Source organism: Telopea speciosissima, chromosome 5 (genome assembly GCF_018873765.1).
Source record: "Telopea speciosissima isolate NSW1024214 ecotype Mountain lineage chromosome 5, Tspe_v1, whole genome shotgun sequence".
Classification (NCBI taxonomy): domain Eukaryota; kingdom Viridiplantae; phylum Streptophyta; class Magnoliopsida; order Proteales; family Proteaceae; genus Telopea; species Telopea speciosissima.
This window is the reverse complement of record NC_057920.1, coordinates 847,895-865,474: the sequence shown is the minus strand read 5'-3', so window position 1 is coordinate 865,474 and position 17,580 is coordinate 847,895. Positions and strand designations below refer to the sequence as shown.

At 37.8% G+C, this 17,580-nt stretch overlaps 1 protein-coding gene and 1 non-coding gene across 2 annotated transcripts; one reads left to right on the top strand and one right to left on the bottom strand.

Moving 5' to 3' along the window:
• Positions 1-270: 270 nt before the first annotated feature.
• TRNAR-CCU lies at positions 271-343 on the top strand. The gene has a single exon. It is a non-coding gene; the product is annotated as a tRNA-Arg (tRNA).
• A 4,504-nt stretch (positions 344-4,847) lies between these two features.
• LOC122661534 (protein WALLS ARE THIN 1-like) lies at positions 4,848-15,075 on the bottom strand. The gene is made up of 6 exons (XM_043856956.1): positions 15,055-15,075; positions 8,278-8,556; positions 8,042-8,158; positions 7,523-7,931; positions 7,289-7,440; positions 4,848-5,268 (listed from the first exon to the last, which is right to left on the bottom strand). Exons 2-6 carry the CDS (start codon positions 8,550-8,552, stop codon positions 5,046-5,048), a joined length of 1,176 nt encoding a protein of 391 aa, XP_043712891.1. The 5' UTR covers positions 8,553-8,556; positions 15,055-15,075; the 3' UTR covers positions 4,848-5,045.
• Between the last annotated feature and the right edge of the window lie 2,505 nt (positions 15,076-17,580).

The window sequence follows — 17,580 nt, the reverse complement described above, 5'->3', positions numbered from 1 at the left end:
GACCGGCTGAGTCGAGAGAAATTCCTTAATCACAAAAGGACAAATTGATATGTATTAGTACTATTTAAGCCCATTTAGGAAAACTTCCCCCATATAAAATCTTGCTTCTGTATGACCTCTTCCTGCATTGACTACATTCTTAAATCACTTTCCTTTAAGACAAAGAAAGTCTAAAACATACATTTAAATAATCCATATGAAACATTCATGGAAGAAGCTTAGCATTTATATCAAATGACAAATTAAGTAACTGAGGCTAGTAAATAAACAGCGCCTATAGCTCAGTGGATAGAGCGTCTGTTTCCTAAGCAGAAAGTCGTAGGTTCGACCCCTACCTGGCGCGTAATACATTCCTTAAAAGGTCATAGTTGGTTTTTTGTTTGATTGGATTGGTCAATCCGATGGAATATTTTTTTATTTTTTCAAAGTTTTTAAGGGTTTTTTTTTTTTTTTTTTTTTTATATTATCTAAATCGATACCAACCGATATTGACTAATCCGATCCCGAGATCAAAACATCCACTAATTTTGGGGGGTTTTTTGACCGATTTGTATCGATCCGATCCCGATCTGGAAAGGTTTTGGCAATGACCAATAGCGAGTCCGACACCTAGATTTTGAACCTTGGTGGCAAGAGAGGAATTTTAGGACAAGAAGTAGGGGGTATCAATGTTTAAATATAAACGGGATTTAAACGGTGCAGCCCATTAAAACTGTATAATTGATCCTTAATCGGACCTTAAACGGTATTAAACCGGGCTATGGACCTGTTTAAATATAAACGGGTTTTAAACGGTGCAGCCCATTAAATCTGAGTCACGTAAATAGGATCTGTTAAATCTTCTTTAAAAGAACCACTTATACTATATTCAAGAAGTCCCAATACTGTAAGAAAGTTAAGTGCTTGGATCATGTTGGCTTCTCTGGCCAACCATACACATGTTACACTTAAGTAATGATAATCTATAATAATACAATTAAAGCTATAAGACATAACTGGTATAATTAATATAGGAGGACGCATTCTATAAGTGTTAAAAAAAAAAAAAAAAAAAAAAAAAAAGGCGAAAGGAGTGTAACCATGCCTCATCAAACGATACCATCTAGAGAATCAAGAATAACTTTTACCTTCCAAAAAATTACTGGTATAATAGACAAAATTTTAATGTTTCAGAGACTACCTCATCAATATGATTTCAACGCTTCCTTTGGGCCTTGAATAGGTCCAGAGAACTCCAATGGTCATCCATTGTGAGAGGTGATCATGGACCATCTTCTGTCTTGGGCAGATGGGCCTGACTTGTATTTCGTTATGGGCTAGGTTATGCACAGACAAGTTGGGCCGACTCTTGCCTTATAGTATTTTAATATCGAGACAGAAAATCCCAGGCACACTGGCATCATGGGCTTCGTTTTTTCCTAATCTGAGTCTGTGAGATAGGGAAGTGTATTTATGCCTCTAGTTTTTTCTGGAGGTAAGTCTAGAAAGTATCTCTAGATCTCTAGACTGACGCCAAAAAAAATTATCACATAGCAGATTGTATAGACTTGATATGAAATTTTGTGGACTGGTAAACCACAAGGTCCCTTGGTCATATGGCAGATTGCATAGACCTGAAATTTTAGAGCTTAATTCTTTCAATTATCCTTATGTGTATTCGCAACCATCCTATGTATGTATATCCATGCTCGCGATTGGTACTTAGACAATTACTGTGTACTCTCCCATAGTTTTGGATTTTCAAAATTATGTTTTGTCATGTGACAAACTCTGATATAAACTTGAAACTAGAAATTTGAGTAATGGACCTAGGAGTTTACTTGTCGGCTTGTCTACAAAAAATTGGAGCCATCTGATTTACCAGGTGGTAGTTGTTGACATTTAAAATGGGATGAAGGAAAGATTCCTACCACGAGGTCTAGGAATTGGACTCCCCACAAATCCTCTCTCATGTATGTGTGTATTTATTGACATTTAAAATGGGTGGCGACATGGTGTAGGAAAGATTCTTACCATAGGTGTGTAGAAAACACGTCTCTCTCTTGTTCTGCATGTTCGTGTAGTTGTGGACATCGCTGTCTCGGTTGTGCTACCAGAGGCTCTGGAGAAGTCGGAATAGGAGAGCACTCATCTTGGGGTACTATTTAGATGCTTTCAGGAGTTATTCGCTCCGCACTTGGCTACCCAGCATTTACTGTGGGCACGATAACTGGTAGTGTGGTACACCAGAGGTGTGTCCTTCCAGGTCCTCTCGTACTAGGGAAAGGTCCTCTCAATGCTCTAAAACCCACACCTAAAATGGATGCGTAGAAAAGATTCCTACAATGGCTGTGTAGGAATCGGGCTCCCACAATTTCTCTCTCTCTCACACACACACACACACACACATATTTGTGAGTGTGTTCCTACACTGAGTTGAGCTTAGGCATCATTTGGGTGGTGGGAATTGGAATTCTCTTTCCTAAGGTAGGGAATCCACCGAATCTGAAATCTCTTGAACAATAATAGCACACAAACATGATTATGAAGAATGAATGTGATTATGTGAGGGTGGAGATCGAGGTGACTGGAAAGGCATGAGGAGGTATCTCAACTTTCCATCTTTTAAACTTTCAAAATTATCCTCTCAAGATAAAGGAAGATCGATTACAAAGTCGGTTCTAATCCATTAACTTTCTTAAAACCAATGCTCACTTTCTTTTCTTTTTTTTTTTTCTACACTCACAAGACTCATTAAGGGAGGATAATTATTAAGTCAATAGAAGAGAATTAGAAAAAAGAGATCATTATTCTTAATCTTAAAGTTAAAGAAGAAGCAATAAAATTAAAAGGTGGAAACATATGGGACAGCAATCACTTTTTTGTTTGATGATAATTGAAAGATTAGTAAAGTTTCGCCGCCTCACATAACATTAATAATCCCAGGACTAATCCTAAAATACTAGTCCTTTTCATGGTTTGTAGCTTTGGCTACCACCCTTTCCTTAGTTAAGCTTTTAAACATTATTAAGGCATTCTTTTTTAATTACTTTAGCTGCTCAACCCACCTTCATTTGTCTGGATTAATTCAGGGAAAAGATAAGAAATCTCAGTTTATTTCCACATAAAATTTACATAAAGAAAAGGGAAATTTGCATGTGAAATGAGTACAATAAGAGATTAAGGTGCACTGTAGTGTAAACTGAGAGCTCGACACATGGAAGAAGCTTCATCCAACGACGTAAGTTCGATGCAAGGCAGTTTTTTTTTTCTTCTCGAGCTCAGAACAATTAGATGTAGCATCTTCACATGTCAAGCTCTTAGGCCCGCACTGCACTGCAATGCACTGCTAGTCTGCCAGATTAGGGTACAGAGGATTTTTTTTTCCCTACAATAAGGTATAATTTTATTTTATGATTTGTTTAGAAACAAACATTTATAGATAAAAGAAAGGCAAGTAAAAAAATGTAGAATAAAAAGTGGATTTCTTGGATTTTGTTCATTGATTAATTAATCCTTCTATCCTCTCCTCCCTTTAGTGAGTGTTGTAGCCATTGAGTGAGGCCTTGTGACATTGTACTGTCCTTCTCTCCCTCCCTTCCCTCACCTTTCTAGTTGTAACCCATGTGGCACTGTTCTGTATACTTCCTTTACTTGACCCCTAACAAAAAGGGAAGGGGAGACTTTATTTCTTTTCAGTATGGAATAGTACCAAACACATCATGGGCTAAGTCATGACCATGGTCTGAATTCTGAACATCTCCTGGTGGGGACTGGAGAGTGGATATCCCAAAATATGAAACAAAAATGGTAGAGCAGTGGAGGCAACTTGATGGAACTAAATCTACAAGATCTCACAATGGGACCTGCCAAATTATTCTCAATAATCATGTTATGTGCTCATCTGATGGGAAACACACACTGAGGGGGAGAGAGAGATCGGCTGGAATCAACATAAACCCTAGAATTTAAATCAGGAAGAAGAAGTAATGATTTTTTTTCAAAGTCTGTGAAGTTTTATTGAAATTTTTTATTCAATAATCTTGATTTTTTTTTTGTTAGAACGGAATCGCACAGGATGATCAAATATGAGATTGAAGAAAACAGCAATCAAGACAATCGTAAACACAAACAGATTTACGTGGTTCAGTTTCACGAGAAACCTATGTCCATGGGAAGAAGAACGGCAAAACTATTCACTAAACAAGATGAAGATACAAGTTATTTCATCTTTTTCCTAGAATGAGAGAAAAGAGCTTTATATATACGATTACAAATTTTTCCATGGAATACAAGACATACTCAACATTTTTTTTACTACAAGAGGTAAGTTTCATTGATTTCATTTTATTTTTACTTACTAAAAGAAGGAAATATTGGCAAAAAAATAGAGATCAAACTTTAGACAAGGTGCAAGAATCGGGATCGGTCTTGGCATCGATCTGGTTTCGATTCCTTGAATGCCGTAAAAACAAGTCAAGAAGGATTAATGAAGAAAAATTTGATTCGTTGTATGTGTCAGATAGCTTTATTTGTTTCTCTCTTTTTATACAAATGATCCTTTTAGCGAAAAAAGAGAGAGCTTTAATGTCATATTTCCAACCTTTGGTTTCATGGGAAGAATATAGGTTAAATCATGAATCTTAATGTGCATCTCTTTCCAGTTTCCACACCATTAAAATCATAATCATAGAAACGTGGGAAACAAGTTCCTGTTTTCCCTTTTAAAAGGTGTGAAAAAAGCTAAAGCATATGGCAGATTTTAGAATTGCAATCCTCACAACACTTCCTTTTAATTAAGTATAATTATCATCAGTTCTTAAGAGGGGCCCTTAGCTTTGAGCTTTACTCCTTTAAAAGAAAGTAAATAAAGAACAACAACTGAACCCAATTGATCAATCAAATCTTTAAAAAAAGTAGAACAACTCCATAACTAGATATAAATGCACACAAAGCTTTCTCCTCACTTTCTAAGAAGTATAACATCACTTGAAAATAAAAACCATACTTAGTATTTAGAGAGATCCAAACACTATTAACTTTTTCAAATTTTAGGGTCTTTGAAATCAAACGTTTTGATCAGTAGTAGAAGAAGAAAGAAGTGGCTGGGCAAGGGTGGAGGACTTGACATGGCTTGTTGCCCTATTGTTGATGATCCCATGAGGATGTTCAGCATTAGGGGATGATGCAATCGCGTTCGCCACCGTCTCTTTAGCAAACTTTCTCTCTTCGCTCTTCCCCCATAGAACCAGATACAATCCGATGATGATCAACACCGCGCCTATGATCCTGTTGAGTAGTTTGTACATCACAGTCGCACCCGTTAATAAATCAAACACAAACATAAAAAAAATACATGAATTAAATTCACAATGAAGAGAGAATCTCTTAATCCACGGGATCTAACCCTTCTATAGAACTTAATGATGACATTCATAATTTCAGGAGTTTAATCATAACCTCAAATCACCTTGGATGAAGAGATTCTCTTTCCACTTGAGGGGCAAAAGGGATTAGATTTTTAGTAAAATGTAAGAGAGATGTGGGGCTGGGCTAGTGGGCTAAGAATGGTGGGTGGAAATCTGGCCAGACTTGGCAAAGCATATAAAAAAACCATTGAGGAGGAGATGGAACTTGACCTAACCTCATCCTATCCTCTTGTTCTTGTTTCCAATTTTATTTGGGAAGAAAAGTGAAGAACAGTTGATGAGTTGATATATGTTAATGGAGTTATAAGGTTAGTTAGGAACTTATATAGGATTGTTTTCTTCTTGTCGTATTTTGTGACACTTCTTTTCTTGATATGTGAAAGGTTACCAAGCCCAACATACATTAATTATTAGAGTCAAAAAAGAGATATCCCTTTGACTATCCCACTAACTCATTGACACAAACAATTCCTTTATAAGCTGCAAGTGCTATACGACAACTTTTTTCCTTTTGTGTTACTTCAAAAGTGCTACATTACTATTAAAATAAAAGAAAAATGTTCTCTCAGACACAATGGGGGTGAAATGATCGCTCTGCCCCCATGAAAAATGGAAATCCCACCTCTAAATGTCACAGGCCCACAACATATGCTCTTATTGGCCGTCCTCTGTGTGTGGCCTTTGCGCTCCCCTAAACTAAATCAAAGAAGAAGATCTATATGCTACTTATATTGATATTTTATACGCTAAGTAGAATACACATTGAGAATGTGTATTTCTTTTTTTCTAAAATTAATTTGTTACTTAGAAAATAATTAATTAAAATTTAAGGGAGAGGATTCCCCCACAACACCAGTCGGAAGACACCAGTGGTAGTGCGGAGAATGATATCATTCACATGAGGCTACATGGTCAGAACATAATAGGAAAGAAAAAACTCTAATGTGAAGGGATTTGTTCACATGAGGGGAGGGGGCAATTTGGATCCTTTACTATCAAGCTGTCCGACAGGACCCTACTGTCAAGACACAGCAAGGCGATAAATAACCACCTTATCCCCCACTCAAGCAAAGCGCTCAGGTAGGGGTAAGGCGATAATTTATTGTCTTGCTGTGTCTTGACAGTAGGGTCCTACCGGGCAGCTCGACAATAGAGGATCAGTGTCCGGGGAGGAGAGGGGCATCAACGATGCATCAAATAGGAGAACTTTGATCATTTCGATTGGGCATTTATGCCCATTGGATTCCCATGAAGCCGATCGTGCACTTGCATCCATAACTTTGCATAGAACTTTTTGCCAAACTAAATTTAAACAAAAAATAAAAAACTTTATATGTTAGGAAATAGTACCCTAACGTGGTGGGAGACTTTTTCCCAAAACATACACCCTAGTACTAGTTGTTTAGGCCCTCTTGTGGGCCTAAAATGCTTTGAAGGTTGAGGCAAGGGACCGATCACTACCTATAAACCCTAAACTCGTTGAGGGAGGAGTTTGAACTCATTCAACAGAATGCACGAGGGGAGGGGGGCTGGAGGGGAGGGGTTGGACCAAACTCCAAAGCATGTCCACCAACACTAAAGCTATGGTCACCACCACCACCACTGATGAGTCACTTACAATATACCCAAGCCATTAGAAACCTAAATATATAATATATTATCTAATGTATACTTGGAATCGAATGTCTTGACACTCTCTTTCTTCTTGACACTTTATACCGGTGATATTGAAAATTCTTTTTGATACAACGCACACAAAAAAAATCGATCGTATTCTAATTAAATATGATCGACTACATGAATCTTTACCATTTAATCAACTCTATTCGAGATCATACTTGGACATATAAAAACTAAAAAGCAGAGACCCACATACATACCCGCCCAAGTAGAACTCCTCGCCCAATGTAATGGAAGCCATGATAGCGACAACTAAGGTCTGCACTGGCTGATACACTGCCACAAACACGGGACCACCCCTGTCAATACACCATATCTGAACAGCGAATGCAATTCCTGATGCCACCACTCCCTGCAATATGTGATTGTGTTAACAATCATGCATGGATCAGTAAAGGAAGAAGGAATGGAACTTAATTGCTTTTCAAACTTACGGCATAGAAAACACTGAAGAGTTCGGCTCCGGAATGAACAAGCCAAGCTTGGGAGTCCCTCTCTAAGAATGCAGCGATGGCTAGGAACTGTAAAACTCCAAAGAAGCATTGGTAAGAGGTGACAGAGAGCCTTGCTGGATACTTCTTTAGCACAGGAGCTTGCAAGACAAGCCAACCAGACCAAGAGAGGCAGTGACCGATAAGGTAGATGCAACCCAAGGTCCAATTCTTCCCCTTAGCATCTCCCAATGATTGAAATAGTTTCGTGTTGTGTAAGTGCGGTGGAGGTTTCGGATCAAAAATTGTTGGGCCCTTGTAGAGTGTTATAACCATAGCTCCTGCTACACATGATAATGTTCCCACCACCTTTGCTATCCCGTCTCTTCTATTCAACCTCACGTGCTCTAACCTGTAACAACAAACACAATAAGAATCAATAGAATCAACGATTGGTTTTGGTTCTCCCGAACTCATCTTTAAAAGATAGTCGTTAAGAAGAAGGTGCTCTTAAGTGCTTGCCTGAGTAAGGCAGCCATGAGAAAGGTAATTGCCGGAACAGAGTTCTGTATAGCAGAGGCAAAGGTGGGTGAAGTGTTTTCTAACCCCAACAAGTAGAACGCTTGATTTGCTGTTATTCTGAGATTTCCCAACAAACCCAATTAAGAAAAAGTTAAAGAAATAAATTAAATTAAATCATCCATAATTTTTCTTTTTCTTTTTTTTTTTTTTCTGTTTTTCAAAAATTTAAACTTTACCCAACAAGAGCAAGGCAAAAGAACTGAATAAGAAAAGAAGCTGTCATCGGTGGCCTTTTCTCTAAGAAATAAGCGAAGGGAATGAGCAGAGCCAAAGCTATGATGTTTCTGTAAACAGGGAAAACGATCTTGCTGATACCCATATTAAGGGCTGCTCTAGACACCACATGAAAGCCGGCATAACCAAACTGCAAGGCCAACATGGCCATATGCAGCTTGGCCTTTTCAGGCACCGAACACATTCTCTTGGCCGGCGTTGAACCACTATCCGCCATTAAACTCTTCAAGGACAGAGGAAGAGAGAGAGTACAGAGAGAGTCAGGGGAATTGAAAGAAGGAGGGAGGGAGGATGGTAGGGAGGGGAAAGGAGAGGGGTTGTAAATATAGAGGAAGGGTGATGGTCCCATGGAGGAAAAAGGGTGTCCCACACACACATTGGGGTCCTCAAAAGACGTTAAATCTACTGTTGATAGTTTCAATTGTTTTTGATATTGTCTCCCACATTCGTCATCTCTTCTTCCACTCAACTTTTTTTTCATTTTAATGGTTAAACAACAACAACCCATCACACTAGTGGACTTCTTGATCAGTGTGAGTGAGTGAGTGAGTCTGTATTTGAGAGAGTGAAGCGGAAAGAGGAAAGAGAGAGAGAGAGAGAGAGAGAGGGTTAATTACGAGGTTCTCTGTTTTGTGTGCATGCTATTAATGATGATAAATGAGGAACTGTAGAGCCGCCATTGATACTTGATAGATAGCGCGCACGAGGGGAGGTTGCTAAGCCATGCGCCCTATCCCCATCAACACCTGACCCTACCCACCTTACAAACCACTTTCTCTTCCTTCTTCTGCTTCTTCCTCTGCTTCTCTCCTCCTCCTTCTTCTTCTTCTCTCTCTCTCTCTACAAAAATCCATTATTTTACAGTCACAAATCTCAGTATTCCTAAAAAGGGAAATTGCTGTGGTTTCTACTTTCTAATATACTTAGAAGGATATTAGTGTTTAATTAAATATGTTATCATGCATTATCCACCGTACAAGTAGTGTATAAATATACAATTCAGATTGTCTATGGCCCAGCTACCTATAACGGTCTGTGCGGTGTAGATTGGGCTGCGTGCACAATGATCATTTTACCTCGTTTGGGCAAAACGTTTGGACAGGGATAAGGTGGTCTTTGTGAGTCTGTGCCACGCAAGCTGCTAAGGGCAGTGCACCCTACAGGATCTGGATCCATATTGATATCCCAAGCATCCATTATTAATAAACAGAAGTTAGGTGACAATCGAAAGTTATTATGTGAGATCTCTTTCTTTTTCTACCAAAGGGGGTGGACAAGGTTTTCAAAAATGGAATCTAGGATCGAATCAGTCAATACTGATTGCAATTGAATAAGTATGATCCAATCGATTCCAGGTCATTTTGTGTTGCAAATGGGTTCGATCTTGGAATTGGTCCGATCCAATCATTTTTATGAAGAAAATGACTAAGAATCAGCCAATTCGATTCCCTATATCGAAATGGTTAGAATCTAGATCAGTTGATTCACCAATCCGTTTCCCAATTTTTGAAACCATGGAGGTGGAAGAAGGAAAGGAAACAAAAAAGAAAGAAAAAAAGCCATATATATGTATAATGGATTGCATCCGTTAATTAATATGTTTTTTATTTTTTGGATGAATGAAAATTAAATTACGAGGAAAGGAGAAGAAATATACAAACCCAAGGGCAAACAAACCAAAATTAAAAGATAGCTAGGCTACAAAATGGAGAGAGGAAGACCCCAGGAGACAACAATGAGCATATTCCTTGGGGTATCCTTAACAGCAACGAGGGGAAGAGAACTAATTTTAGATGAAACATCAAAGAAGATGACATTCTAAATCTTGTCGAGAGAGCGAGAGTTGGACGTCCATCTTCTGAGTAGGTTACGTTCCATCCAAATATGGGAGATAGCGACACAAAAGGCAATCTTACCAATCGAATCACAAATTGAGTTTCTTCCGAAAGTCATATCAATCCAAACCCATTCCCTGTGAAGAGGAAGGGGACTTCGATGACTTGGCCAGAAATGTAATTAATATGTTATTTGACTTAAGAGAAACACGAAACGCTACCCAGCAGCACCCCATGTGCCCTCTCACATGAGGCAATGAAATAACCATCCTACCCCTTCCCTTGGATATCCGTCCATGTATTCCCATTGGCCCCTATGTTGACGCAAAGGCCACGTAGCCTACAACAAGCCGCTTCCCCTTAACTTAATTAGGGAAATGGGTGGGTTATTTGCATTATTTTCTATATTAAGTTAAAGAGGATTAACATTAAAGTCGACCACATAAAGAGGAACCTAATGAAGTGTTGCCACTAATATGGATCCCCACACTCCCAAAGTTGATATGCTGTGGGTTGTGTTTTGGTAATTAAAATCGTCTCCTAGCTTTAAGAGACATGTTGCTCGCTTGATTGAGACCATGCCATCATTTTTAAGATTTACTTCTCTCTAAAAAGAGGTGAGAAAAGAAATTCTCTCAGCTTTCTGTCCCACCAAACACTTAAGATTATTAGATTAATCCCCTTTCACACATCTTGTTTATATAATAATGTTAAGGAAAGAGAAAAAAAAAAAAAAGAGACAAAAATAAAGTGAATTTGTCGTCCCTTGACAACCCACGCTTTGGCAAGGTTTTCGTTCATGCTATTACTACTGATATCAATATAGTTTCTAATTTTTTTTTAAAAAAAAAAATCAAATTTTGACCTGAAATTAAAAAAACACTTTTCATTTAGGTTCAGAATCCATCCTTAAAATTAACTGTTAAAGAGAGAGTACCTAAATTTTTTTTGAGATGCTTAAAATTGACCCAGCTATGGTTGATTGACACCACTCAAAGTGAGAGATTGAGTTGAATATTGATGTCATCCATCGAAGCTTGAGCTATCCTCATATAACTACCATTGTGACAAGGGATCTTCCACGGAATAATTTAGTTTACTTAATTAACATGATACCCATTTCTATCGCCATACATCCTACAAATATTACTCTCACCTAACTAATCACTCAGTTTCCAACTTTCACTATTGTTGCTTGAATTATTGACTTTAGCATCAGAGTCCACTTCGAAACCTATTACGATCCTCTCTCTTGTTCAATTCTTAGTTTGTGGTTTACAGGTCTCCCAGTTACGTGACAGTTCAGATTTTAGTGGCAAAACTTATAATCGATATACATGAGATAATTACTTTCACGTAAAACTCAACAACCAATACCTAAGTGGCTAAGTCCATAATTTGGATCCTCTATTGCTGCCTACCCAGCAAGACAGGGTCTGGACCTCAACCAGGCAGGATATTCGGGCAGTGGGTAGAGCGGTCATTTTGCCCCTGCCTGTATGAGTGTGCAGGCCTGACGCATGGGCAGCGGCAGCAGGGGATCCCGAACCCTAAGTCCATGTGCTCTCAGTTTTAGCAGCACTTTTTTCAGACTTGGTTTCGACTTTAAATCTATCAGAAGTCAGAATCAGATTAAACCACTAAAGACTATAACCAGACACTTTTTATTTGAATTCCAGTCGTCTGGTTTTAACTTTTAAGAACTATGTTTCCATCTTACAGTCATCTATGTCTGTCTTTAGTTGTTCCGATAGAAATTTTGCATATTATTTTGAATGAAATTCCATTCACACCGGGTGTGGAATGGGCGGGAGGGGGCATTGTAAGGGTGTTTCGAGACAACACTAAAATCCTATAGAGGTTTGTGAACCCTAGGTTGGTGGGTGGGTCAACCATCCTCTGGGGGTGTGGAATAACTTTCTCCTCATCAATTAATCAAGAATGCTAACCTCACATTCCAATCAATGGAAAACAATAATTTTTATATTTTCATTTTCCAATATCTCAATGCCTAGATTGTTGGGTTTGTTGTCTTTTATCTAGACCAATTGATGGGTTTGGTTCAACGGTCCGATTGGATTGTCAATTAGAGTTTTCTAACGAGGAAAGTACAAAGACACCTAGATAGAGAGAGTGGATGAGATGGAGTCTTCCAAAAGAATAGAAGATGGTAGAATCCTCAAAAAAGTGAAGTTTTTAAGAAGGTAGAGTCTCCAAGAAAATAGAGTGAAAGAGGAGTTCTACTAAAGGAGAGAGGTGTCTACCATGATATGTAGTGAGAATCAAAGATTTGAGGATCTAAGCGAGAGTTCAAGGGGTACAACATGGTTACAATGTGTGTAGAAAGCCTAAGTGAGGTTCCAAGTAGTGAGAAACCGATGAGGACAAAATGAAAGGAGAGATAAGAGTACAAATGGGCTTGAGTTTTGGTATCAAATAGCAAGAGTTGCACTGCAAATAGGGGTGGGGGACTCGAACTCGAGACCACAAGGAAAAAGGGGCTTAACCAACTTAGCAAAAAGTGTCATTGATGTGGAGATGTTATTTTCTACACTATTGGTGTAGAAATATCTATCCCTATATTTAATTTTTTTTTATGAAAAGGATGTATCTGTAAAATAAAGTTAAGATTTTCAAATTATAGGAAAAGGTGTAAAGAAGAGTCCAAAGACTTAAGAAAGAGTCCATAGTGGGCTTCCCATTTTATCCCCACACTTGTTTGATAGGCTCAAAAAGATGAAAAAAGATTCCATCTGGCACTCCAGCTATGGTGAGTACTTATCTGGATTATTGTCCTATTTAATCCCTTTAAAAAAGGTCAAAGTCTAAACCCATGCACCATATCAATTACTTTGTGGAAGGAAAGAAAGAAAGATGAATGGTGATTGATGAAGAAGCATCCAAATCATGCACATGGTGTGTTCTTGGAGTACTTGGGCCACCATGCATAGAAGATTGAATCTCTCTCTCTCTCCTAACCATGCATGCATGGCTGTCAAAGTACAAATCAGAGTTGTTTTTTAGGAGAAAGTAAAGGAAAATTTTCTCCATGGTGTGTTCATCTGATTCTCTAGAGCATGGATGGTTACCACCTTATTAATGATCGAGAGCTTCTATAAGTACTCTTTTTTCATCGCTTTATTTTTTAATAAGTGGATACGATGAAAACCTGCTTTGATACCATGTAAAGTTTCTATCTTAAAAGTTCAAACTGATAGATGAAAAAACTCTCAGATATAAAAGGGAAGATTATATGTTAATTAGTTGCCAATGTGAAACTAAACTCCCAACATTTTTTGGGTCTTGAAGTGGAAGATTTGGAAGAATGAAGAAGAAATTAAATCTATAGATAAGCAACAGCTTTAGTATGGGAGTAATGAATCAATCCATACGCCAGAGATAGAGTAAAATTGGCCCTTTTTGGTTGTTTTTCTTTCCACTCTACAGTGATAGGGCTGTCACTCTTCAATGTTGTATGAATTAAAAAAAAGATGATTTATTTTTGAGTGAGTGAGTGAGACCTGGAAGTTTGGAAGTAAACCAAAGGTCCCCTTTCCTTGGATTATACTACTTAGACTTATTTGGGTTTCTAAACAGTGGATCGATGAAGAAAAGCACTACCGATGTGTGAGAGTGTGATCAGGAGCTTTTGTTTGGCCATTTCAATTTCAGACGATACTACAGTGTCAATAAATCATCATAATATCACAAAATTGAGATTTTCTATCCCGTCAAGGGCCATATTTTTTCCTTCTTGTACAAGTTCTTGTTTGCCATTAAAGTCACATCCAACAATAATACAAGGAATTTCTTAAAAATGAACCAAGACAAACTTGATTCCCTTTTTTTTTTTTTTTTCCTTCTTTTCCTACTTCTTTCATAACATCACTAACCTGATTTCTCCATTAAAGATCATTATTGGATCTCATGTTGCTTGCAATGTTCCCTATCATTTTACATATTGATTCATATAACCTATGATGTATTATTATCTTTGATCATACTAAGCAAGTTAAGAAGCTTTCACTCTAAGAAAGTATATATCAAACAACAATATATATAGTCTTATCTTAATTAAATGAGGTCGGCTATATGGATCATTACTCTCCATTCAGCTCTATTCGAAGTCATATAAGTTACAAGTCCTAAGAAAATATATATCATGGATTATTTTTTTTCTATTTTAATATTGTTTTATATATTAACCTTTCTTTTTCTCCCTAGAGGCGGGGTTATATCTAACCTTTTTTTTTTTTTTGTTTGATGAAAGTGTAATCATACAAATCACACACCAATCTCAAAAGGTTAACTGACTTTTAGGACCGTGGAATGGCAGATATACGCAACACACACCACACTTAGACACCCGATGTGGAACTAAACCCACACACCTCTTCTTTTTTCTGATGAAAATGTAATCAAACAAATCACACACCAATCCCAAAAGGTTAACCGACTTTTAGGACCATGGAAAGGCGGATATACACAACACACACCACACTCACAGGGTTATATATATCTAACTTATTACCCTTATGAGAATAGAGAACCCCAGGGAGGAGGGGGGGTGATCAAGAATGTAGTTCATATGGTTATGATCATCTAATTCAGAATGAAATTTGAAGAACTAAATCTCTAGATCTTGGCTCTACCAGTGCTAATGTGGTCCATTCTATACTCAGCTTTGAAGTCCCATTAATGCTTCCCAACTTGATCCTTTATTCTCTACACTTCAAAATCAATTAATGACTTTGTGACTCCTTAAATCTCTCTCTCTCTCTGCCCATTTTATGGGTCATCAAGAACATGGTCCAATGCGCCATTGATATCCTGGTTCATGGGAGTAACTATCTCCATTATGCTTTTGCCTTTAAAATGCACCACAGAGAGAGAGAGAGAGAGAGAGAGAGGAGTCCCCCAACTCCACATACGTCGAGAACAACCTATTCTCCACGCATGCGTATATTAATTCAGACCTGATAAACCGCACTTTCTTTTTGTCTTTTATCCTTCTTGGTTTTTTTTTTTTTTTTTTTTTTTTACCGTAAAAATGAAATTTTGTTTTATATGGTAATAGATCTGACTTCAAATCTTCTCAGTGCTACCTAGCTCTCTTGCCAGCGGCCGAAGTGAAAAAAATAAAAAACCAACGGGGAAGAACAATGATGGGTTCATCACTTTACCCCTTTCCAAGCTGTCTCTTCCAAACTTCTCCTCAAAAGAAATAAATAATTAATAAACAAAAAGTATTTAAACCATCCCTAATTAAGAAGGGAAGAAGAATGGAATAGAGATAATATGCGGATTCATCTCAAGATCTTTTTACTCTATCTTCTAGAATAAGAGGTGGGGTAAATAGATAGAGGTAAAGGAGAAGGTGTTCGAGGTGCAACCCAAAATCTCAAGACATTAGATGGAGAGGGATCGTTTATGTAAAGGCACCTACGACATGAATTGATGTAGGGAAAGAGGCAAAAGTCTATCCGATCAGGTCAAAAATATTAACTTTTTTAATTCGATTTTGGATGATCATAATATTTCGTCAAGATGGAATTAGGGGAGTCATACTATCTTTTCGGAAAGGACAATCAATGCTCGACAAGTTGTCCACCGAATTCATTCGTTGGAATGACTTTTCGAAGCCAAATTCGCATGTTTGAGAAGTGTACGCAGCCTTTGAAATTTGGTGCACGATTTCAGGATATTAGTTATCTTATTTTATTTTTCTATATTATTTTGTTTTCTATTTTATTTGGGTTTCATTTTCCGTTGTAATCTGACCTCTTTATATAAGGATCGTTTTGGATGAAATAAAATCATCTTAAAGTTTATAACCTAATTGCTTTGTTTGCTCTTCTTCCTTGTTGGCATTAGGGTTTTCGTTACCTCGGGGATTCTAGGGTCGTGAGCGCTAGAATGAGATCTAACCCCATGATTCTTACTGCATCATGAATAAACTGATCTGAAACTAATTCTATGACTCTCAGCATCTCAACATTCCCCCTCATGTGTAGCTTCGGCATACCTAAACTTAAATATACATCAAAATGATAATAAAGAGTTGTCATTTCTGTTTAAAGAACCTAGAACATGTGTCTAAATATGGATGTGCGTGGAGAATAGTTACCCCCACGTACGCTGAGAGTAGATCCAAGCTCCATAAAAGAGGAGAAGCATGAACAAGATCCCACCACCATGTACCAAGTTGATCCAAATGCTTCCAACTTGGTCATTTGATTCTCTACCCCTCAAATGCCTTCGTGACTTTCTAAATATCTAGTCATTGCGTCTCTCTCCATCTCTCCATTTATTGGGGCCAATGTGCCTTTGACATCCTTCGTTCATTGGAGTGACTATCTCCATTACACTTTGCCTTTACAGCGCACCAAGGAGAGAGGGGCCCCATAAAAGCAGAAACCAGAGGCCACCATCATCACCAAATGAAGTTCATGTCAAGTTGATCCCAAATTCTCACTTTGAGAAGATAGCAATGGAATCTTGGGACAGGGGAAGATGCTTTAGATAACAAGGTGGATGGGATTTCTATTAGGTCATTTTCAAGATCTTCATCCTTCTCCCTGTGTGTTAGACAAGTAACAGCAGCACTGACGTATCAGTGGGTGACAATTCCTCACACAGTGATAGTTTAGTCAAGACACTTCAAATACAAGTTCAACTATTACTACTTGAATGGCTTGTACTCATTCTTCATTATGTTTTCTTTTGAGTCTCCTCAAAAGTAACAAGTTGCCCCCCAACTCCATTAGGCTTGTAGTTTTAAGTATGTTTAGTGTGTTTCAGGATAAAACTAGTTCCCTTCAACTTCTTCATTTCCTCCATCCTTAACATCTATACAAATCCCTACTTGCAGACAATTATAGATAGGGTTCATCATGTGTGTGAGGGTATATAGAGGTGGTACCTAAGCTGCGTGGATAAGCCCAATTTATAATCTTAATCAGGTTATAGGTGTGACTACAAGATGACTAAGATTATACAACATAATGTGGTTTTATCGCGAGGAATTTCGTGACTCTGAAGTGATCACCACACTTGTCGGCGGAATGCGAGTAATCATTATACACAAGAAAGGGAGCTCGTTTTGTCTTAATGTACATGTCTAGCAACTGTACATGTCGACGTTATGGTATCTTTTCAATGGTAGCCGGCCAGCTCCATTCCCTCCTTCAAGGGAAGCATTATAGAACCTTTGAAAGAGTATTAAACAAGGTGACCCCCTTTTCACTATCTCATTACTATGAAGTAGTTAGTCTCCTATTGCAATGAAAGTTTGAAAAATGTCCCCGATTTTGGTATCCCACTGGTGGGATGTATAGATTCACATTGATGGATGGTAGTGCAATGATCATCGAAAATATTCTATTTTTATTAAATGATATATAATAAAAT

What these genes read in the sequence shown, in the direction of transcription:
- LOC122661534 (XM_043856956.1), bottom strand. Translation starts at nt 8,552, where the DNA reads ATGGCGGATAGTGGTTCAACGCCGGCCAAGAGAATGTGTTCGGTGCCT. An exon ending in TCTTCAGTGTTTTCTATGCC is followed by an intron (nt 7,441 to 7,522) that starts GTAAGTTTGAAA and finishes CACATATTGCAG; the next exon opens with GGAGTGGTGGCATCAGGAAT. An exon ending in GAGGAGTTCTACTTGGGCGG is followed by an intron (nt 5,269 to 7,288) that starts GTATGTATGTGG and finishes ACTACTCAACAG; the next exon opens with GATCATAGGCGCGGTGTTGA.